The following is a 23,026-nucleotide window of genomic DNA, read 5'->3' as shown; positions in this document are numbered from 1 at the left end:
TTTATCTTATTTTCTTTTCCTAAATTAAATACTTATTCATTAGGAAAAAAAAGTAATGCGTTATGTTTGAAACGGTCGTCAGATTTTTCTTAACTCCTCCCTTTTAAAAACCTTCTCCCAATCCTCTCGAGGGCAGTGACCCACCACATTAGGAAACACTTGGGCTCACTACAGGCAAGAACTCGAAGCAAAAAGGGGGCTGCCGCTTCATAACGTCATCGCATCCACCTCCTACAAACGTAACCTATCTGTTAGGCAAGGATTTACTTTTTGCATAGTTTATCCTTCTGGTTGTTGGCTATACTGATGTCCCCAGCCTCACTTGGGCACAACATTCAATACGGCTGCTCAATACCTTAAGTGTATAATCCATAGTACCGATGCTGAAGCTAGAGCTACATGATAGACAGACATGATCTTTGCAAGCCACAAGGCTTATCCCACTTCACTTCTGGAGGGCATGGCTAGGAATAATCCTCAGGTAGCCTGGTCCCCATCCAGCATAAAAGAAAGTTTTTGAGTTCTCCCTTAATTGGGAAGAAAACCTTGAAAAATACAAATTGGTAAGCAGGACTAAAAATATACTTCGATAATGTTAAAAACATAATGCCATGTATTTCCTCAATTCCACACACATACATTGTTTACTCCAATCTCTGTCAAGTGCAGACCATGAAATCCACGGTCATGACTACCCTGATTTTCTGAGAGGACCCACTCAGGGCTTTGCCATCTGAACACCTCCTCGCGGGGCTATCCGAGGCTGCCAGCCGCAGCCAGCCATCCCACCCCGCCGCCTGCCAAAGCCACGTGGGGACATCACGTGCGATACAACCAAAACCAAGGGGGTCAGAATAAATGGTATGTGCAGGAACCTCAAAATGCTGCAAACCAGATACTTTTTAGTGCCAATAACTCTTCCGTAATCTGCTTCATGCAACTTCGATTCGGAGGCGAATTATTTTTCATAGAACAACAACAAAGGCACAAACATCAGGTTTCGATGGAAAAGTGGTGCTCCCAGTCTACAGAAATAAGGTCGTTGCAATGACAGACGGGCCATAACTCTGCCTGCAACTAAGCAGCACAGCGAGGGCGACTCTCGCACAGATGGGAACCTTTGCAGCGTTAGAGCCATCGAACTAAGAAATTCTGCGTGGAAGTCTCGGCTCTGACCTGGATTCCCTTCCTAGCCCCAGAAAAGTCGTAAGCTTTCTATCTTTAGTTTCCCCTTGTTTCAAAATGAGGGTAAGACTCTTCTCTGACTCTTCGCAGCCGCATAGGAAAAATAAGATGTAAGCTGTCTTTATGCATGCAACATAGGATGGTTTCCGAGACAAACAGATAAAAGGAAATTAGAGGGGGTATTAATACCACAGAGGACGGAAAACTGGAAATAAACAGGACTTTTGCCACCGATTTTCACAAGGCCGGGATTTCACCTGAAGGGACTAGAGGCACAACCAACATTGCAGAGCGCAAAGACCATCAAACCAACGTCCATCAAACAACGCGAGCTCTCTCCATTAGCCCTGCTATCGCGATGCGGTGCTGAACCTCCCCAGGTTCAGAGAAGGAGGCAACATCTCCGTGCAGCACACCACCGGCTGCGTACCACGTAGGCATCTCTAACACAGCACAGCTTTCCGATCCACCCCATACCCTCAGAGTACGGAGGAGAAGAGGATATGGCAGGGAGAGGAGAGGAAAGGGCCCGAGAGTCCTAAACAGGCTGAACGGAAAAGAAAACACGAGTGCAAAAGGACAGGGTGATAGCGCTTTCCAAAGGAAAAAGAATAATTAGAAGCAGCAAGCATAAACCACAAAAAATAAAGGAGAATGAAATGGAGATCATCAGACTGGGTGGGACGTAAAGACAAAAAGGAAGGGGAAAAAGCACAGCTCTTCTTTTCCATGAGGCACCAAAGCCCCGTCAGTTCTGCAGGGGCAAGGGCTGCGTTCTGCTGGAAGCCCAGTCCCACCGCCTTCTGAAATCAAACCTGCTGTGCTTGGGGAACCATCTCCAAAGTCCCTCTGTGGGGGACAGCCTGGGCAGACGGACTTTCTCTCTGAGAGGGGACTCCGGAGCCACCCAAAAACACCTCTGGCAACAAGGAAAGCAACCTTCTTTTGGGCAGCAGCAGCTTTAGACCTCAGGTTTTGCTTCTTGCGTTGGTGGTTGCTGCACGTGGTAGCCGTGATGGACACCCACGAAGCCGGAGCAGCAACAGCCTCAATCACAGCGTGCCTTACGTTTGATTGACCATACTCCATTCCTTATTTTTTTATCTCAGCTCAACCATAAACACCGCCTGCCCAGCCAGGTTAACCGAGCCAGCTGATGGTGATGCAGGGTTTTTGTCTCCCACACAACAAACATTGACTAGTTCTTTCTATTTAGAGCAACCCCGCATTGTAAACCTCTCTCCTCCCTTTGATAAGAGCCGTATCGCTAGATAGCATTAATCCCCGTCCCTTTCTCGACACAAGGAAACACAGCTTCGCGGCCAGGGTAGATAAAATCACTGCTCCACGTAGATTTTTTTTTTTTTTTTTAAAGTCTAATATCGTGCAGCAACACGCACAAAGTCGGCCCCAATCGACACCGCTACCTCCTGAGGGCTGGTGTGCAAGGCCTTGAGGTGTGTTACTCCTCCTTGGCTCCCACTGAATTTAATAGGACTGGAGTATTTTCCGCGTCTTTCTAGACCAGGAAAAAGGCCTTCAGAGACAAATAAGAGTGTCCTATTCAATATTTCATGCAATGATTCCTCCGAAGGTGTAAACAGGAAAAATGCCTCGCCACTTAGCCAGAAAATGAGCGTCTGCCATCCCTTCCTTTTATTGCGTTTACGTGTTAAAAGTCATTTAGAAGGGGATCTGCCAGATGCCCAGGTCTGACTGAGACGGCGCAGGCTCTCAGACGGCTGGCTGAGGTCCCGAACCCGACTTGCCCGGGCAGATTTGGGGTGAGCCCTCAACCTCTCCCACCCCTCTCCCTCCCGCCCCTACCAGGGGCCCAGCAGCAGCCTCGGCGGGAGTCGATGTTTCGGAGAGATCTGCACTTCACCCTGAACATCTGGGCTCAGGCAAACAGCGAGGGTTTACTTACAGCAAAACCCACATCTCTAAGCGTTCCCCTTACAGATTTTTGGGGGTGGTATCTTTTGGGAAGATGAAATTAAACCCGTCGGGGCACCCGCCGCAAACTTTTTTACATGCGCTTCAATGCAGGCTCCGACTTCCAGCATCCCGTCGGCCCAAACCGGGGCTTCTTGGGGAGGGAAGGTACAAGCGCAGCCCTCTCTCTGCCACAGCCATACTTCATTTCGGCTCCATCGCAAGCAAAAACGCCGAGCGTATGTCACAACTATCAAATGGTCTTTTTAGCTAACTGACAACAGACGCCATTCGGAGTCAGCGTATTTTGATTACGGCGCATTGTTAGCAGGATTCAAGAGCCCGCTCGCCTCGCAGTGTTGGTTCAACACTAAAATTAAATTGCGGTATAATTAGCTTCGCTCCAGCTACACCTTTCCGTCTGAAAGGATGCGATACCTGCAAAGGCTGCGCTGGGTATAAAATGTGTTCCTGATTATAAAGCGTTTGCTTAATCTCGAGGGCGCCGCCTTGTTTTTTAAGGCTCTCTGCAAGTCACGCACTCTGGTACGTGCTGCCCGTTATCTCCAAAAGGCTTAAAACTGGAATCCCCGTGATTCACATTTTCCAACGCTCATGGCCAAACCCTTCCGCAGATCAGCTCCTCCACTTTCTACCATTTCACAACAAGCCGAATCTGCAGCGAGGCAGAAGCGGCCGAAAGGCCTGGCTCTCCGAGCCACACGCCAGCGAGCCGGCGGCCACAAAACATGCCGAGCCCGGGCTGCGGAAGCCGGAGGACGGCGAGCTCCAGGGGTGGTTCGCCAGGCTGAGGTGGCCGTGGCTCCCCGACGCCTCCACCCGCTCATTGAGGGATGGCTTGGAAGCACAGCTGGCTGCCAGAGTCACCCGAAAAAGTTGGGCTGAGAGGTCCCTGTGGCCTCACTGTGCCTCCCAGGGAGGTTTGGGAGCACCCAGCGGGGTTCATAGCAGCGCAGGGCTCACGGCATGGCCCCAACGTGGACCCGTGCCGGCCCCGTGCCGGGCAAACCTCGGGATGGGCAGACCATCCAGCACCCTGCAAATGCTTCCCATCAGCCCCACAGCTCTGCTCCTTCTGCAGACGTTACTGGCAGACTGCTGCTTACTCCATCCAGTGTGTTTAAGTTTATCCCCTCCCCCCTTTAAATACATTTTAAAAGTGGTAATTATGCAGAAGATAGCAGAAGGGGCCAAAACCAAAGCACAAAGCCACCAAAAGCAACTTTTACCATCGGCCTTTTGATTCAGCATAGTGCTTCCCTGTGACACCAAACAGAAATGTTTTGCTTTCTTTACGCTATTTGCTTTAAGCTATCCACAGAGTGAAATAATTAATTACTTTAACATACCACTTCTTGTTCTTAAATATCTCCTATGCCTTGCTATCACTGTATGACATATAAATTAAGGTATCAACCCTACCTGATGATAAGGGAGAAGAAGTAGAAAATCTCAGCTCACGAGCAACTAATTGTCTCGCCCCAAAACCTCAGCGACGGACCTGGGAAGAGCATCCGCATCTCCCCTCCTGCCTCGTGCCGTCAGCAGAGCGGCGTTCCCCACCCCTGCCCCTCCAGCATCGCTGTTATCAGTTCTCACCCAAAGGATCTCTCAAAAACTTGTCACTGCGGACCAAACCCCGGCTCAATGCACACACGTGCATTTAAGAACAAAATTAATCCTCCCTGCACGTACTAGTCATGTGCATGCCCTCGTGCTGGCTTTAAGGAAAAACAGTCATAAAAAAGAGATCCCTCACAGGGGTTATACGAATGTAGCAAGACGTATTTGTACATACCATAGTTTTTCTACAAAGCCGTGCCACAAGGCACTGCCACGGGCCTCACGGACATGGGAAACGCACGACGACGCTCCCCTAGTAGGTGGAAGCCACGCTAGTAAAACTGGTTTGTGCAACAGGGAGGAGGGCCAGGAGCCTCCTGGGGTAACACAGCTGCAAAATCCGCCGGGCAAAGGAGGGAACGGCTCGAGCACGGCGGCCACGCTACCTCCGGCGTGCGTGGGCGGCGTGCTCCGGGCATCTCTTCCCGAGCATCCGTGCAAACAGCGGGCACCTCATTCCAAGCACCCCTGCAAAGAGCGGACAGCACCGGGAAGCTGCCTGCTGCCGACTCGCCCGAGTGCTTGAAAGGCTTCTCTCCCCGTCCCCGTCACCCTCCCGCCGCGGTGGTGCCCAGCGGCATCACTCAGCCGCGGAGCCCCTGTTCGTGTCAGGCGCTGCCCAAAAAGCCTGCATGAACACGAGCGAAGGAGAGAGCCAAGTCGTGACTTCAAACCACCTCACGGCGACATGGCTGTACCCATCACCGAAACACAGCCGCGTCCGGGAGGTAGCAGAACTACTCCCCCATAACACCGCACAACAGTACGCAAGAGAAATTTTATAAATTACAAGCCACGGGGACGCTCCCCTCATCAAAAAAATCTGGCTAACTCGGTACCTCCGTGGTGCAGGGGTGAGCGGAGGAGCTCGGGGGCCAAGGCCACCGTGGCAGGGCGCATCCCTGTGCCTGCACCCCGAGGAGCAGAGGGGTCTTCTGCACTGGCTCAAGCCTAAAACCAAAGTGCCACCTACTGAGTCCACAGCCTTCGTGTCCTCCCCAGAGGGTTTCTAGCAAGGGGCTGGCCACGGTTAATGCTTAGCTCGCCATGTTAAGCCAAGTCTCGGCAAGCAGTCACCGTGCACGCGAGAGCACACGCCTCGGGTTGCTGCCGAGCATCCGCAAGCAGGTGATATCCCACCTGAGACCAGGGACACCTCTGCACAGCCCACCCCAACGCCCTGGGTAGGACACGGACAGCCAAGCGAGGGCTCAAGACTTTCATGTCCACGGATAAACCACAGCTTGCGCTGACAGAGCTTGCCCTGGTTCAGTGCAGGGTAAAACGCCAATGAGACAAAATTCCTTGTGCGCCAGGCTTTAGACATTCGCTTCTACTGTTTCAATTTGCACAGGCGGCCGTAGCCCTGCACCCCGGCAAACGGGACGGACAAAGCCGCGGAGTTTTTAATCTGCTCTTCCCCTCTCTTCCCAAGAGCTACGCAGCCATAAATGGAGCTATTTAAAGCCAGCGTTAAAAACGCCAGCGATGATCTGACCTTCTCGGTAACAACAAAACCGGACCAAAACCTAAAGACCAAATGAATGAAAAGAAAATTACAAGGTAAAGTTTGCATTCCCTGAACGTGCGCCAGCTGCAAGAATCTTAGATTACATCGATGCAGCTTTCCAAATTTTAAATACAATAATTTTCTGTATTAAGGGCCCAGTAACCCTAATGGAGGCATAATTAGGCATTGATGCCATGCCCATACGAGAGAAGCTTGAAAAACTTAAATAAACTGTGAATGGCAGGATTAATACCGCAGCTTTTCATTTTGTACAGCTGTTTGAATACAGTACACTGCCTGTGATGGCATCAGCTGTTGCTTTACTCTTGGTCAGTATTTCTGAAGTTAAAACAGGCAGGTCTTTTAAGCAAATGAAGAATTACCCCTCTTATTGTTGGCCTGTTTATTCCAGCAAAGAGGGTCTGGATGCATATTTGCTTTATGTTAAAAAAAAAAAAAAAGAAAAAAGAAAAAGAAAAAGCCAAACTGCAAATAAAATTAGCTGGCCAAATTCAAAGCCCAGTGACGCTAGTAAGAGAATTTTAATTTACTGCGATGGCCCTTCAGGACGGAGGAGTAAGTAATGCAGTTTTGGAGATCATCTGCACAAGTGGGAATATCATATAGATGCCTGGAGAGTCCTTGAGAAAATAGCTCACCTCAGCCCTGATTGAAGAGGAAAGACAATACTTTGGTGAAATAGAATTCTGTATTTCTAGGAAAGTCTCCAATAGCAAATTGCTTACTAATGCAAGAAGCCTTGTAAATTGTATTATGAATGGAACGGGCAACGGCAGGAGTGTGACACAGCGCAGCATTTGCACACACGGCTTAGCCAGTAAGAAGTAAATAAATAGGTTACTTATAAGCTCTAGAAGACACCCAAAAATACCTCTAACAAAAACTCAAGCTCAGTGAACTCCAAGCAAGAATATAAAACAGCTTCCAAAACTATCTTACCATATTTTTTACCGTATTTTTTTCGCCAGGTGAATTAGTTCTGCTACAAGTTAATTTTCAACCCTTGGTTTTAGGGTTGGAAATATCAGCTGAAAAGAGTTCATCAAGATTTCCTCGTTGTCTTTAAAAACTGGCTTATCATGGACATGGAAGAAACTACCTACGCAGGGAGCGCGTCAGGACAGCAAACCACCACCGCAAAATAAAATGCTCAGGTTACTGGGAGGAGGGCTGATACCAGGGGCAGCCTAATGCCGCGTTCACCTGGGAAATGTGACCCCCAAACCGCAGCCCCCCCGGACGGGGTGCAGGCAGCTCTCGTGTCACCTCGACCGAATCCAGCCCCAAATCCCTAGCTCCGTCAAGCTTTCCAATTTTTTTCCCAGGCAGCGTTAAAAACAATATCGCTCCTGAGCTGCAGGAGCAGAACGAGAGGAGGGTGCGGAGCCAGCCTGCTCTCTGCAGCCCCGGCCGGGGCGATGACGAACGCCAGCGGTTAAGTGCCGCTGCGGAGATGAATATGCCTAATGAAAAGCTTACCTAAAGCTCGCGGGGAGCCCGCACCCGGCCGGCCAAACCTCTCCAGAGCGGCGGGCACGAGGCCGCCAGGATGCTCGGGAAAGACGAATTAACTAAAAGTTAATGTGGATGTTCTCATTCAAAAGAAAAGTGGCCTACTCCAAAGGGGATTAGGCTAAAGTGAACTAAGGCCACTTTACTTCTGAATGAGAGCATCCACACAATAGTGCAATGCACTTTAACTAATGCACTTTAATTTTACACCCAATCAATTTGTCTTACCTCTCCTGAGTGTCCTTGTGTGGACAAACCCGGAGATTCATCGAGTTTTGAGGCCAGGCGGGAACCATTAGATCAACCCATCTCACTCCCCGCGCGTTATGGGCCATTGCCTTTCACAGTTATCCCTTTATTGATCCCCAAAACTCATGGATGACTAACGTATAACCACCGACGGGGGGTGGGGGGGGGAACATTTCTCCAATGGAGCGTCTGGCCTGGATTTGAAGACACTTGCAAAACAAGAAGCCACTTGCAAAACAAGAAGCCACCATGACTTTCGGCAGCCTGTCCCGCCGCCGGTAAAAGTAAGAATGGCCGAATTTGGGCACAAATCCGTTTCTTTCCATCCTACCTTCCCCACGCTCCGCAAGTTAGCAAGGAAATGGCAGTCTCTGTATTCTAACTTTTAAATCTTTCTTTTTTTTTTTTTTTTTTAATTGCAAACAGGCCCTTTGCTTTCAGGACAAACTCAGATTTTTTTTAAATTCAGCTCGCCAACATTTAAATTTTCCACGTTTGCCCAAACATGTACCAATGAATCTCAAACCCCCTTTTCCAAAATCCAGCAACCCCCAGAAACCACTTGCCGCCCGCGCTATCGCCTTTGGTACGCACAACGACCCACGTAAGCCCAAAATCTCCGCATTGCTTGAATATATATGCCCGAAAATAAACAAATGAAACCGCAACGGCAACAACCAGCCAGGCAACTCGACGTGTTGAGCCTGCGGAGGCGATGGGGATCCCCCGTGCCAGCAGCCCCCCTCGCTAACAGAGACCAGACCCCCGCCACCGCCGCAGAGGGGCTGAAGCTTTCCAGGGATCTCACCTAAATTAAAAAAAGGAGTCCCGAGGACATCGGCCTGCAGGGATTCTGCTCTCACCTATGCTCCGAGGCTGGGTTACATCTCTTTTTTTTTTTTCCTTCTGAAGGTAGTAAAAGGGAAAAGGCAACCACGCTAAGCACGCCAAAGAAGAGCTGAACCAACAGCCGGCAAGTTGTCTCTAAGTCACGTTGCAGAATATCAGCGGTGGGTTAGATACGGGGCCGTTAATCAGGGACAGAAATACACTCAAACAAGGCGAAACACAAAACGTCCGCTCTGTTAGAGTTACCCTCTCCAAATATTACTGTGACGGCAGGAAAAAACCCCAAATATAAACACTAATTTCCAAATTTGCTGCGCGAGTCAAAGCCTGCTCCAAGCAACCGAGCATATCGAGAGAGGGAGGTAAGACGCCGAGGACACGAGGTGACACTGCAGCGCACCCCGGTCTCTCCTTCTCCCACACAGGAAACAATTCCAGAAACCTTCAAAAATTTTCGCGACCAGAAAACAACCCCCCTCTTTATTTTCTTAAATTTGTTTAGATTACACAAGATAGCTCCTAACTGTACGCTCATGTGACCAAAAAAACCCCAAACGCAGAAATGCAAAACAACAACAACAAAAAAAGAGATTCCCTAATTTAAAGAAGCTGTGCTGGATTTTCGCTGCTTTTTAAAGCAGTATTTATCAGCACGACCTACGCTTACTCATTTTGATTGAGCGCGATATAATCTGATTTTTTTAAGTGCTAACGTTGCCCACTCCGGGCTGCAGTAACCCTTCCGCGGGCAGAGCCCATTACCTTTATCGCTACCTGCGGACGAGCAGCCAGGGAAGACTCAAAATTTAACCATAAAGGTTAAATTTAAGGTAAAACTCATTTTTTCACAACTTCCTTGCCAACCTCCAAGTCGCCACAAAATAACAATCGGTGGTCCCTAATGCAAAGACACCGTGAGCTCCCGCTTACGGGAACGCCTTGGGATACGCTCGCAAACGCTTAGGATGAGTTCCAGGCTTACCTGGGGTTTAAACTCAGCTCCGTCAGGTTTGATATGGAAAAGGATGCAAAAAATTCGGAAATTAAAATTATCCTTTGCAACAAAAGGTAACGTAAGTTTGAAAAACTTTACACTGAAGTTAGGCCTGAGCATGCAACTTAAGGAAGGCATTATACGTAGCTGTACGGATGGCTCCGTTTGGGGTCTTGAAGAATGATTTTTTAAAAACTCCAAAACCCAAAAACTAACAAAGATTCTTGAACTGAACTGAAATCATGAATTAAAGAAAATATACTCATTCTCATACCTACATAACGATGTATTTACTTGCTTAAAGAAATGGAGAGCAAAGCAAACCTTATTTTGCTAATACAATTTCAGCCACAGTGTTTTGGATGGTAACAGGTCCAGAATATAAATTAACGTGTTCTATCTTTACATTAAATAGTCTGCCAAACTCGGGCATAGTAACAGCTCCTAAATATCATAGCAAAAAAAAAAATTACTCCAAAACAAACAAAAAAAAGAGTCACTGGCTCAAGGTGGCATAAAGTTAGAGGAAGAAAATTAAATTTTGAGTCTCGTAAATGTTATTTTATCGGTCCTCCTCAGAGTCCTACTTTGCCGTAACTCTTTTATTATGCAGAAATGAATTCTACCTTGCACCCTCTGCACCGCATCTATTATTTTGATGCCTGTTCCTCCAATATGGGAGTACATATACCGAAGGCAGTAATATTCTTAGCTCCTCTCACTTAAAACCATACATGGTCGAAAATACCTGCAAAGGAGTCCCCAAGTAAAATAGTATTTCTCAGTAATTTTTTTCCCCCAAAAGCATTATTTTTGTATTGGCTGCAAGGTACAGCTAGTACATGTGAAGTATTTGGGAAAGTTAATCTAGTCACAACTGGCTGATGCCCTAAACAACCCATCCACCTTCAGATATGCTATATATTGCGTTCCAGTTTATGATTCTTTCCTTGTAAAGAATACATTTTAAGTAATTTTCCCATTTTAAAAAAAGCTGCTGCCTATCCGCATTTTGTTTAGAGAAACTCTGCAACTGCGCGCATTAAAAAAAATCTATTGCAACATAAATAGAAGTGTTGCTTTATTATATACATATATATATATGATATACTATCACCCAAGAAGGGCCATCTAAAACGCCACAGTTGCAAACATTTAAGACTGTAACAAAAATGACTGAGACTCTAGTATCAGTTTACTATCCTTCAACAATTTCCCTGACAGTGGAGTCAAATAATGTTGAATTATGGACCTTCTTACAGGAAGTCTTATTTCATGTTCATTTTTTGATCATTTCCCTCCTAGTCCCTATAGGAATTTGGCTCTTTGCCGATTTGCCTTTGAAAGTTTCTGCGCACGTAATTGGCTTGTGCATTATTAAATTATAATTTTTGTCAAGTAATACTGCTGCGGATTTGCTCAACAAGTTTATTTTACGTAAGAAAACACTGGTTTGTCTCTAGAAAATCTACCTTATGCTGCTAATACACTTTATTTAAATGTGGTGGCTACTTCATACCATGTTTTCCTTAAAGAGCTTTCTAAAGGCTTTCTGTAGACACGCTCTTGTAGGGGAATTTTACAGTTCGGACTAGAGCACCTGGGTGCCAAGGTGATGGGCTTCAAGAAAACAGCCCCATGGTAATAGTTTAGGATTACCTAAGAAACTGAATTTATGCTAACTGACTACAGACAGTCTTTGGGGTTTTTTTATCGGAGGGAGTTTTCCCAGCCGCATCACGCAACAGCTGTATTTTAAATCTTTCCGGGCTCCCACAAACATTTGAAAATTTAAACATGCAAATGTTTGAAAAGCTAATGATTAAAAAAGGTTTATTTTGAAACTTTGAGGATGGGCGCAATCCTTCAGCTAGGGTTTTTCAAGTCCCGGGGCCTGGTTGATCTGGAGTTTAATTATCCCCAGCAAAAACCCCAAACTCCTGCCTCGTACTTCTGGAGCCGTAATGGTAAACAACAACTCCGCAGGTCCCACCCTGGCAGGCAGCGGGGTCACGCCCGTGGGAGAAGGATGCTATTTTAGTGACCTATTGCCACTGAGCTAGTTAAATCACTGAACAATGGTTAGTGTTAGGGGGCTTTACTTTGCAAAATCTAGCATTAGTGTCATTGCTTTCCATTAACCGAGGGACTTAAAGGCACTGGCATGGAGGGGCTAGAAGGAAAGAATAAATAAGGGGAAACCAATAAATTAAAAAAAAAAAAACAACCACTCTGTTAACTGTAACCTTTACTACCACAATATAAGAAAATGTAATTAAATCCATAATAAAAGCTTTTACATACTTACTCTTTTACTACTCTCAGAAGCACAACCGTGGGCAGGCCGGGGGACGGCCCCGGCCCCTCTCTCCCGCCGCCCGGCCCTGCGCACCCGCGCTTCCCAGGGCCGCGCAGCCATAAACGCGCACCGCGGAGGGACATCCTAATTAGCCGCCCCAGCGACAAGCACTCAACACCTTATTATTTAACCATTAGGGCCCAGATACTGCCGGCCTCGCCGGGGCCGGACTTGGCACCGGAGTTTACCGAGGACGCTGGGCGGCCGCGCATCCCCCGGTAAACATCACCACCTCCCCCCGCGCAACCTCCGCGGGTTTTATCCGCCGCCTCGTCGGCCGGGGGGGGGGGGGGGAAGCGCATTTTTGCGCCTTTTCTCTTGGACGGGGAAAGCAGAGCCCCGCTCCCCGCGCAGCTCCGCGGATGCGGAGGGGGGGGAGCGGCGGCGGCCCCCTTGCCCGGCGAGGAGCCGGGGCACCCCGGGGAGCCCGCCCGGCCCCGCGGCTGGCGCAGCGCCCGCGCAAGCCGGAGGTGCCGGGGCTGAGCCCCGCGGCGCTGCGCGGCGGGAGAGGGGCCGGCGCCGGGCGCGCAATGTCCGCGCTCCTGGCCAAAATGGGGGTGGGGGGGTGGGGGGATGGGGACGGAGACGACGACCCCCTCCCCCCCCCCCCCCCCGACAACCCCAAAACTATAGCTTCATTTCTTTAGCTTTCACTTTAATAAAATAATGATTCGTTGGGAAAATGGGGTATAAATCTTCATTTTGGAGGCAATTAAAGTGTTGATTTCATTCGTGCCCCTGAGCGATTCTTGTAATTTGCTCAAATAGCTTTATGTACCCAGCACTCCAGAGCTTTTAGAAACCCATTTTCTAGTTAGACTTGTTGGATTACAATTTTTATTCAACAGCAGCGAGCCGAGCTTCCCTCGGCTCGACCCTCGCTGTAGGGCTCCCCTCGCTTTAAGGCGTTGTGCGGGGCCGCCGCTCTCCCGGAGCACCTTTCCCGGCCCCGAGAGCATCTTCCCCGGCCCCCGGAGCATCTTCCCCGGCCCCGGCCCGCCGCGCACCTCCCTGCCGCGCCGCCCTCCGCCCGCCCCGCGATGGTTTTCCCCTTGGCAGCAAAATTGGGAGGGGGAAATAAAAAACCAAACCCACATATGTGCACATAAACCCCTTTTAAAAAGTTCATGCCTTCCTTCAAGCCTGCCTCCCCCTGTCACGGCGCTACCAGCAGCCCGATAGCCTTTGGCAGATAGATAGCAGAAAATATTTAAGATACTGCCCACGCTGCAATGCAACGCACCTTTCTGTCGGTAATCTATAAAATAACTCCTGGCTGACAGTGCTGGTGATAATGGCAAAGCGGCTGAGGAAACTCCTGTCTGCTTGACTGCGCCTTGCTTGAACAAAAGGAAACCTCCAGAGTCGGGAGCTGATTGCTCCTAAGACTGTATTTACGAAGCTGATCGTAAAGAAGAAATAACTTGGGGTTTTTAGTCGGGGATTATTTTTTTCTTTTTAGTCTAGGGTCCCCTCTCTCACAGCCAAAGCGCTGCTACCCCTCAGTTGAGAGGAAGCAAGCCGACCGGGAAAACCCCGCTTGTTTTACTCAACTCGAAAAAAAGCCAAATCTCAGCCACTTCCATCATCTAGGAGCTTAATTTAGCTCTGGGCACCTCCTGAATTAGCCCCAAACGCTCCCATTAAAAGGCAGGAATCCCAGCCTAACCCCAGCAGAGGGGACCGACACAGGAGAAGGGGAGGGGAGAGGGGAAAGCCAGCTTTCCCAAGTCATCCCTATTTCCCACATCGGCTACAGCCGGCATTAAAGGTTTAAACCATCCCAGACAAAACCTGGACACCGTCAAAGCCACGCAAGGCTTTGCTGCCTTGGTTTTGGGGTTTGGATATTTCGGGGTTTTTTCTTTTTAAAGAGAGGGGTTGAAAACTTGCAAGATCAAGGAGAAGAATTTAAAACCTGGGTCCCGTTTTATTTTCTCCTTTTTTTTTTTTCTTTCTATTAAGTAAAATAAAATGGGCGCGTTTGCAGCAGGCAGGCGTGCACAAAGCAATGTTCACTGAAGTCTAAAAGCATTCGGCCAAGGAAAACTGACAAGACGGACTAATGAACCGTAGAGACGGGAAGAAAATAGCCAGTATTTGCTAGATTTCAAACCCTCTCTGTCTTCCCCGGACCACCTATCTCGGATTTTATTATTATTTTGGTAAACGGCTCCAGCCATTCCTTTCCTAAGCCACCAAGAAGCCAGCGATTCACGGATACCACTTCTATTATTGTAAAGGGTAAATAAAATAAAGACAAAAATTAAAAGCGACAAGAAACAGGTCGAGTTTGCAGGCGATGCTTTTACAAGCTCATCTCGCCAGGTCGAATCCGGGAGCAAGCCTTAATGAAGCAATAATAGCCACATTATTCAAAAATTTTCATTTCGATGGAAATTTATCTAAAAGGGACTTAATCATATGCAAATAATAAAAGGAGGCGTAGTGACCCAGCGAGCGATCTGCATACAAATTTCAGCGTGTGCGGCGTTGGCGAGATCATACCTGATCTGTTAGATTTGCTGATCTTGTTATGTCTTCACTGTCCGATTTTGATCCGCCCTCTCTATCGTCTATGACCAAATCGATAGGCATTTTTCCTTTCAAACAGCTAATATACCGGTGGCAGAAATTGTCACATAATTCGTGTACCTACATTATGACAGAGGTTAAAAAAAAAAAAGAAGAAGAAAAAAAAAAAGAGGAAAAAGGAAAAAAAAGGGGGGGGGAAGGAAGAAAATATAATCAGGAATACGTAAGTACAATTGACAAGTGCAACCAGTCTCCCCCCTTCACCCCTGTGACATCAAAAGTCCTAAATAGGGGAAACACACTGCAATTACCCCCCCGAGACCTCTAGACGCATCCAGAATTAGGAATAACTTTCTTTTCTCGCAAAATAGAGATATCCCAGAAAATTGACAGTGACAAGATGATTCACAGGCTACAACATATTCAACACCCGTGTTAAATTCATCTGCTCCCGGAGTTGTGGCCATTAGAGAGGTGACCTGCATGGGTGACATTTAAGGTAAACTATTTAATTTCATCCAGTTATTTCATCATAAACCCTTTCCAAAGGGGTATGAGGACAGAAAAAAGGATTAAAAAAATAAATATATCCCGATGCACTGGGCTGAAATACATTATAGGCATCCGTGCCCTGAAATCCCCAGTCGCTCTGATAGACTCGTACCTGAGCCGCCTCTATTAATGGGCAGATTTTAACACATTTCGGGTAGAGCGAGAACAACCTGCCAGTTATGGTTAGATAAAGTGGCTGAGGCTCCCGAGAAACTTTTCAACTATTTAAAAACCTCTCAAAATGTTTATTTTTAGGAGAAAGGGAATTCTCTTCTAGGCCAGCTATCAATGACACGTAAAAAATCCTCAGGAAACCAGAGCGCACTTCCAATTTAACGTGAGCTCGGATGACACCGCCTTCTTAGAAATTAGCATTCTCCCTCCTAAGATTTCTAAAATAGCCAGCAAAAACCCCCGGCATTTAGGCTGCAATCTCTTTCTTCTGCTCGGAGGTGTACAATATTCCCAGGAACAAGAGACAGACACAACTATCAACTCTGCTTTGTCTCTGCAAAATGTTACAGGACAATCCGTGCCCTGAGCCTGACCTGCAGATGGCTCTTAAAAAAAAAAAAAAAAAAAAAAAAAAAATCCCCATTCCAACTAACTGCAACCAAAGTCTCTTCCTCATCACCAGCAAGAAAAAATAAAATAATTTTTTTTTTTTTTTAGAACATCACAATTTCGGGGGCTTGGCTGAACCAACCATTTCGAGTCTCATCTGCGGCACCACAGAACTGCAACTATTTATACAAAGCCAGCAAAGTATTACAATGAACACAAGGCCTGGGCGTTTGAGAGCCCGGTTTTAGAGGCTGAAATTGTAATTAAACTGCGAAGAGAAATGGACGCCAAGATTGGTCTTGACACTAATTACCAGAAAGAAAGACATTTATGCAAATTTACCAGAAGCCTGAACTTCAGCAGTACTGAAACGGAGGAGGAAGAAAGAGGGGGAGAGAGAGAGAGACAAAAATTACCTTCTCTAATTCCAACAGATGAAACCTTAATACTTGTATGGCTTGAATCATCTGCAAAGATACAAACAACACGAGTATTTATCTCATTCCTGGATTTGGGGATATTTCCCACAGCCGCCCCTGCCGCACTTTGTAGCTTGACTTTTTGCTAGTAGTAAATAAAAAGTTGTTTTGATTTATGGCAATAACACTAAAACTTAATAGCGGTGGCTTTGTGCGCTGTTTAACGAGAAGCGATCTAGAGTTAACCAAAAAAAAAAAAATCCCTATTGCAACGAAGCAACTAAATTATACGGATCATAAAAAAAAAAAACCCTCTAAACACCACCGTTGGCTCACTCGCTTTGCGAAAGCGGGAGCAAGACTCCTATAGCGGAGGCAAAATATCTGTTTATCCTTAAGGAAAAAAAAAAAAAGGAAAGAGAGAAAAGACCTCATTTTCGGTGAGTTAGCTAACGGTGCATCTCCAGCTACAGCAATCCTCTACGTTTCCCATCGAGCTGCTTAAAAGGTGCGTGGAGGGGCTGGCTAGAGCGTGGCTAAATCCACGCTCCTCTTGGGCAGGCGAGTTCACCATCACGCCCGCAAGTTCCCCTTTGGATGGGGCTTGCTTTATGTATATCCTTATGGGATTTTTTACTTCCACGCAATTACCGCACTGTATTTACTTGTAATTATAAAAATAATCATCATAATAATCATTTAAAAAAAAAAACAACACGTGAGAAATTTTCAATTTAGCACCACCAAACCACCTCTCCAGAAGACACAGAAGTTTTTTAAAAAAAAAAAAAATAAATGGGAAGGGAAGGGAGGGTGGCGGGGTGGGGGTGGGGAGAGGAAGAAGTGTTGTTAACTCTTACCAAGTTATCCAGTTCAGGATTAGAGGAAAAGAGGGGTTTCTCTGCTCGGATCTAAATACAAGAAAGGGGAGGAAAGGGGGAAAAAAAAAAAATAATAAAAAAGATTTGAAATATGGAAGCAGAAAAAGCAGACGTTATTATTTCTTGCTTCATTACACTGTCGGGTCCATTATGTAACCTTTCGTGCAAAGCCCTGACTGCTGGATTTAGTACATCAGCCAAACACTTGAACAAGTGAATCAAATACACCGAAAAATACCTACGGAGCTTGCCGGGCAGAGCCCCGGCCCGGCTCCCGGGAGCCGCGCAGCGAAACTCCCCGCCGGGGCACGGACCGCTCCCATCAATTCGGTTCTTTAGGGGGGTGGTAAATGCCGAGATTTCCCGATTTTTTTTTTTTTTTTGGTTTGGTTGGGTTGGTGTGTTTTTTTTTTTTTTTGCCTCTTGCAGTAAGAGGGGGGAGGGGGAAACGCGCATCTTTATCTCAGCAGAGACTTGTTTTTCTCGTTACGATTTTTTTTTTTCTTTCCTCTTTTTTTCTTTTACTGTTTCAACCCGGTTTTGCTGACCTGTTTGGCGAACACTGCTATGTCTTCATTGAAAGACTCAGAGGAGCAAACATCGCCTCCCGCTACCCCGGGCTCCCTGGGTGTGCATGTAGCTAATTCACATTTCTCAAAAATCAGTGCTAAAAGAGGGAACAGGGGGTGTCTGAAAGAAAATACAATAGTCACACACACAGAGGGGAAGAAAAAAAATATCATAACGAAACAAAAAAAACCCCAAACACAACAATAGTTAGTCCCGCAACAGCGTGCGTGGGGAGGGGGGCACCCACCGAGGGGGGCTCCGGCACCCCCCGCCGCCTCCCGGCCCCTTCCCGCAGCCGGCCGGCCGGGAGCCCTGCATCTCCCCGGCCTTTCGGCGTTATCCGGCCGCAGATATTGTTAACGCAACCTTAGGACAAGCTAAGAATAAAACCCAAGCCGGTTCCAGCAGCCATTTTGAATTAACTTTCCTTGTCTTTAGGGAAAAAAAAATATAATAATAAATTAAAATTTCTGGACGTACACTTCTGCCTTTCATGCTTTTAATTCCCATTTTCCGCTGGAGGACTTGCTGGGAGCGAAAAAAAAAAAAAAAACCCAGAAAAACCAAAAAAAGAAACAACCCCCATCCAAATTAGAAAATAAAGAAGCAGCCCCCAAACCCACCCCCCATCACCCGTCGCCAAACAAGCCGACCCACCGGCAGGCGCTGGCCAGCCGGGCTGCCTGCCCGCTGCCTGCTCCTGCCTGCCCGCTGCCTGCCGCCCCCCGGCCCGGCCCTCCGACCCCCCGGAGCTCCGCGGCCCCGACCCGCGGGGGGAACCAGGTGCTTTTGGGTTCTCCCAGCTTTAAAAGCCTCCCCGGGAGAAAGGCTGCGTGTGCATCTGGCTCCCTCGGCCGTTTAATAATTTAAATAAATAAATAAGCGTGGGCGCACACACACACGTATATATGTATATTTATAACAGGGAGTTCATTTTTTTTTTCCCAGGGCTTCATACTTCTTTTTTTTTTTGGGGTACCGTACACCGCTGAGTTTTAACCAACCCTACAGATTTCTGATAAACCAATAAAGAAACCGAACGAGGTGATTTTTTTTTTCCCTCCCCCTTCTCCTCACTGTTTGGAGAATGATTTTAAAAGGCTCTGAAACTTCCCTTCAAACTCAAGACGGACAGAATCATTTTAAAAGCATCTGCCGCCCAACGTAACCCATCAGCTCCCATCGCAACGGCCTAGAAACTGCTTTGCAAGTTGCCGCATTGAGAAGCATTCAATGTTGCCGGATAAAAAGTTAAAAAAAAAAAAAACAAAAAGGGGGGGGGAAAAAAAAAGTAAGAGAGTTGAGAGAAGCAGCTCTTGAGTTTTCTCCTTCACAGCGCAAGGAGAGACGAACAAGGCGGAAAGTTGGGCGAAGCGCTCCAAACTCTCCCTGCTCCCTAATTCCGTGCAGAGATTTACCACCCGGCGCAGGTTGTGCCCTGGGAATATTATTTTCCCCCTCTTCCTCCTCCTCCTCCTCCTCCCCGCGGTGATGCCTGCTGCCCCTCCAGCAAGCTCCAGCTCCTATTTTCCGGAGCCCCCGCGGCTCCCCGTCCCAAGGGGACCCCAGCCCTCTCTCTCCCATTTTAAAAAATAAAAAAATTAAGAATACGGTCCTTTTCCGCGCAGCGCTCCCCAACCCATCCTTCATCCCTATCCCCATCCCGCGCAGGGGCAGCCCGGCCCGCACCCCCCTTTCCCCCCACCGCCGGTCCCTCCCGCGCAGGTTGCGCGGGCGCGGAGCCCTTACGCGGCACCTACCCGTAGATGGCATCTTTATCTCTCTTGAGGGCGTCGTTGACGGAGGCGCCCATGGCGGGGGGCATGGCGTTGGCGTGGGCGGCGTGCGGGTACTGGTGCGAGTGGAGCGGCGGCCCGTGGTTGAGGTGGTGGACGGGCTGCATAGGGCGGGCGCCGTGGGGGTCCCCGTACATGGTGGTGGGGATGCCCACCCCCTCCATGCCGCCGTAGTGGGGCAGCTCGTCGTACTGCGGGGCAGAGAGAGCAGAGAGGCGTCAGGAGGGGGGGCAGCGCCCGCGGCAGCAGCCCCGCTCCCCTTGTGGGTGTCCGTCCCCCCCCGCACCGGGAGAAGCCGCTTTCCCTCCCCCCACCTCCCCAGGGTGCGCCCCGGCTCCGCGCCGCCGGTTCTTTTCCCCCTCCCCGCACCGTGCAGCCGCCGGCACCGAGGAGGCGAAAACGCCGAGCCGGGCCGGGGAGCAGCAGGGCTGGGCTGCGCTGCGCTGCTCCGGCCCGGCTACCCGCACGACCCGAAATCCTCCGAGTCTGGGGCGCAGGAGAAATAATAATAATAATAATTAAAAAAAAAGGAAAAAAAATCCAAAAAATCCCCATCCCCAGACCCCTCTTGTGCCTGGAACCGGCTCCCGAAGCCCCAGTTTCCCTCCGCTAAACTTTTCCCGCTGAGAAGAAGTCAGGTACCTAACCCAGCGAGGATGCAAAAAGTTCAGCAGCGGCAAAAAAAACCCAACAAACCCCACGAGCGATTTTGGGGGTTCCCTGCAATTCCACGCGAACGCACTTTTAAAGCCGAAAGGCTGGAAACGTTTGCCCGGGCTCTCGGGATTTTGGGAATGCCTTTTTTTTTTTTTTTAAAAGGGTTTTCTTTGTTAAAGATTAAGGAGCGAAAGCTAACGCGGTTCCCAGGCAGCGGGGGAAACGGCCACTTTTCATCTATTAAAAGCGAAGGTGTGAATAAACACTTTTAAAGATCCCTGACACTTGCTTGGACCGAAAGAGTAAAAGCCAAGTTGTCAGCAGAGGAACTTTCTTTCCCAACCAGCACCCGGACGGGCGGCAGGCAAATTAAGCAAGAAAACTTCTTTCCAGGGCTTTTCCCCTTCCCCAAATCCCTGCTCGCCCGACTCCGGCTGATTTTTTTTCCACCACCACCCCCACCCCCCCAAAACTTCAATTTAGGAGGGAGTTGGAAGAAAAAAAGGAGATCGCATCCAAAATAGAAACAACAATACACATGGCAGTGCATGCTGGTAACCTCTAATTCAAATTAAAGTGACTTTCTTTTTAAAAGAGCTTCCCCCTCCCGCCCCCCCGCCCCATTGCACTGCACCTTTTGTGACTGAATATAAAAAAAAAAGGGGGGGGGGGAAAGGAGGAAAAAAGAAAAAAAAGTTGTGTTTACTCCCAGCTAGAAGTTATCTTCCGAAAGTGAAGCGGTATACCATCACTAACACAGCAAAACGCTCAGAGACATGCACACATTCAAATATTTCAAGCACTGGTGACTTTAAAAAAGACATTGGTAGGACTAGAGCTACAAAACCAACAAATACAGAGGCTCGGACATATTCACTTACATGCCTGCATGTCATTAATGTATAGAAAGCTTGCCTTTTCCGTGAGAGATCCGGGATGGGGAGTAAAAGAATCAAGAAAATATCAATATATACAGGTTTTAAGCCTACAAGTACAACTGATAAATCCTCCCGCTCCAGGACACCGCTTTGTGCCCCTGCTCCAAAGAGGAGGGGGAAGAGAAAAAAAAAAAAAAAAAAAAAGAAGAAACTTTTTTCGCAGCGTCTCTGTCAGCCACGTTTCAATATTATTTCACATTTGAAATCCATTTTTTTTTTTTTAATACGTACCCTTTGCGCCATCGGCCTGCTTGCTCCCTTCCTACTTCAACTTCTAATATATCCTCTTTAAGGCCAGTGTGAAAAGAAAGAAACGCGAAGTTCCCCCCCCCTCACCCCCCAAAAAAATGCAAAAATCCCTTAGCGTCGCCAGCAATGAAAGCAATCGAGTAAAATCTTCGGCTTGCTGGATCTCAGCGAAGCGATACGGTAACTCAGCATTAAAAAAGGAGGAAAAAAAAAAATTAGAAGAAAAAAAAAAAATCAACTCTCCCTCCTTCCTTCCTTCTTTTTTCTTTCTTTCTTTCCTCTCTCCCTGTCTCTCTCTCTCTCTCTCTCCCCTCTCGTTTCCAAGACAGCAGCGGGGCGAAAGCAAATATCCTTTCCCCAAATCAGGGTGCGCTTTTTTTTTTTTTTTTGCCTTTTTTTTTTTTTTTTTTAAAGTGCCCCTCAAACCCAACTACCAAGTCTCATGGCTTTTTGCCACTCCGGCTGTCAATCACAGGCGAGGTTGTCAAGGTGGTGAATGACTGATGATGATCCGCTGCGTGTGCTCCCACCGCGCAGGACACCTCAAATGTTAATTTTCGAGCGCGCTCACCCAAAAAAAAAAAAAAAAAAAAATTTGTAAAAAAATAAAAAATTAAAAATCGAGGGAGGAGGAGAAGGAGGAAGAGGAGGGGGAAAAATTAAAAATTAAAAAGGCTCGCTAACGCGCCGGCTCTCCTTTTATTATGGTTATTATGATGATGATGATGATGGGGGGTTTTTTTTCGCTCCTCCTCGGATCGCTCCTAATTCCTCGCCGCCGCCGGCTCGCTCTGCCCCTGCGCGGCCGCCGGGCGAGGCTGGCGGAGGCGGAGGCGGGCCGGGCGCGGGCGCGGGTGCCGGGCGGAGCGGCGCGGGGCGGGCGCGGGGAGGGGAGGGGGGGCGGGGAGGGGGGGGGGGAGGCGCGGCGCTGCCGCCGCCGCCGCGGGCCGCGCGCTGCCGGGCGTCCGCCGCCGCCGCCGCCGCCGCCGCACCGCCGCGGCGAGCGCAGCGCAGCGCCGGGCTGGAGCAGACTGCGGGAACCCGGAAGTAGTGGTGGCCATAACAGGTCGCGTCTTACACAATGCGCTGGGCGGCAGCAACTCCGCCACCGGCGCAGGGGGGCGCGCCGCCCGCCCCGCGCCCGCGCAGCACCCCCGCCCCGCGGCGGCGGCGGGGGAAGGGGGGGGGGGGTTGTTGTGTTGGATACACCGCCCCCTCCCGGCTCTGCCCTCCGCCCCCCGCCTCTCCCAGCCGGTGTGTCCACCCCATACCCCCCCCGCCACGGGTGGGTGTGGGGGTTCTCCCGTCCCCTTTGTCTGGCCGCTCCGCGCCCGCGCAACGCCCCGGGGCCGCGCCGCCCCCCCCCCCACCCCCCCCCCGCGGCGGCTCCCCCCGCAGCCGCCGGCCGAGTGAGCTCACCCGGCCCCCGGCCGCCGCCGCCGCACCGACGACGACCAATCAGCGCTGCGCCGCCCCGCGCCGCGCCCCCATTGGTCCGGGCGGGAAGCGGGGCTCGGACCGGCGCGCCGCGGCGGGGGCGGGGGGGGGGGGAGCGCGCCGGGGCGCCCCGCGGGCAGCGGGACCGCTGCCCGCGGGGCGCCCCGGCG

General features: G+C 49.1%; 1 protein-coding gene across 6 annotated transcripts in view; it reads right to left on the bottom strand.

Annotated features, from left to right (window-relative positions):
• The window catches only part of MEIS1 (Meis homeobox 1), a 109,758-nt gene extending 87,489 nt beyond the window's left edge, over positions 1 to 22,269 (bottom strand). The window contains exons 1-6 of one of the 6 annotated variants that reach the window (XM_075147647.1): positions 21,402 to 22,269; positions 19,540 to 19,766; positions 17,758 to 17,899; positions 17,189 to 17,239; positions 16,326 to 16,376; positions 14,767 to 14,913 (exon numbers count right to left, since the gene is read on the bottom strand). In XM_075147647.1, coding sequence (XP_075003748.1) covers positions 14,767 to 14,913; positions 16,326 to 16,376; positions 17,189 to 17,239; positions 17,758 to 17,899; positions 19,540 to 19,766; positions 21,402 to 21,413 — 630 coding nt within the window. In that variant the 5' untranslated portion in view covers positions 21,414 to 22,269. Of the gene's footprint in view, positions 1 to 14,766; positions 14,914 to 16,325; positions 16,377 to 17,188; positions 17,240 to 17,757; positions 17,900 to 19,539; positions 19,767 to 21,113; positions 21,381 to 21,401 lie in introns of those variants that run through there. The other 5 variants (XM_075147649.1, XM_075147646.1, XM_075147645.1 and 2 more) reach the window with 5 other exon arrangements.
• Positions 22,270 to 23,026: the final 757 nt, after the last annotated feature.

This window comes from Calonectris borealis, chromosome 3 (genome assembly GCF_964195595.1).
Source record: "Calonectris borealis chromosome 3, bCalBor7.hap1.2, whole genome shotgun sequence".
In the NCBI taxonomy this organism is placed as follows: domain Eukaryota; kingdom Metazoa; phylum Chordata; class Aves; order Procellariiformes; family Procellariidae; genus Calonectris; species Calonectris borealis.
The sequence above is the reverse complement of the archived record's forward strand: the minus strand, read 5'-3'. Positions and strand labels throughout refer to the sequence as shown.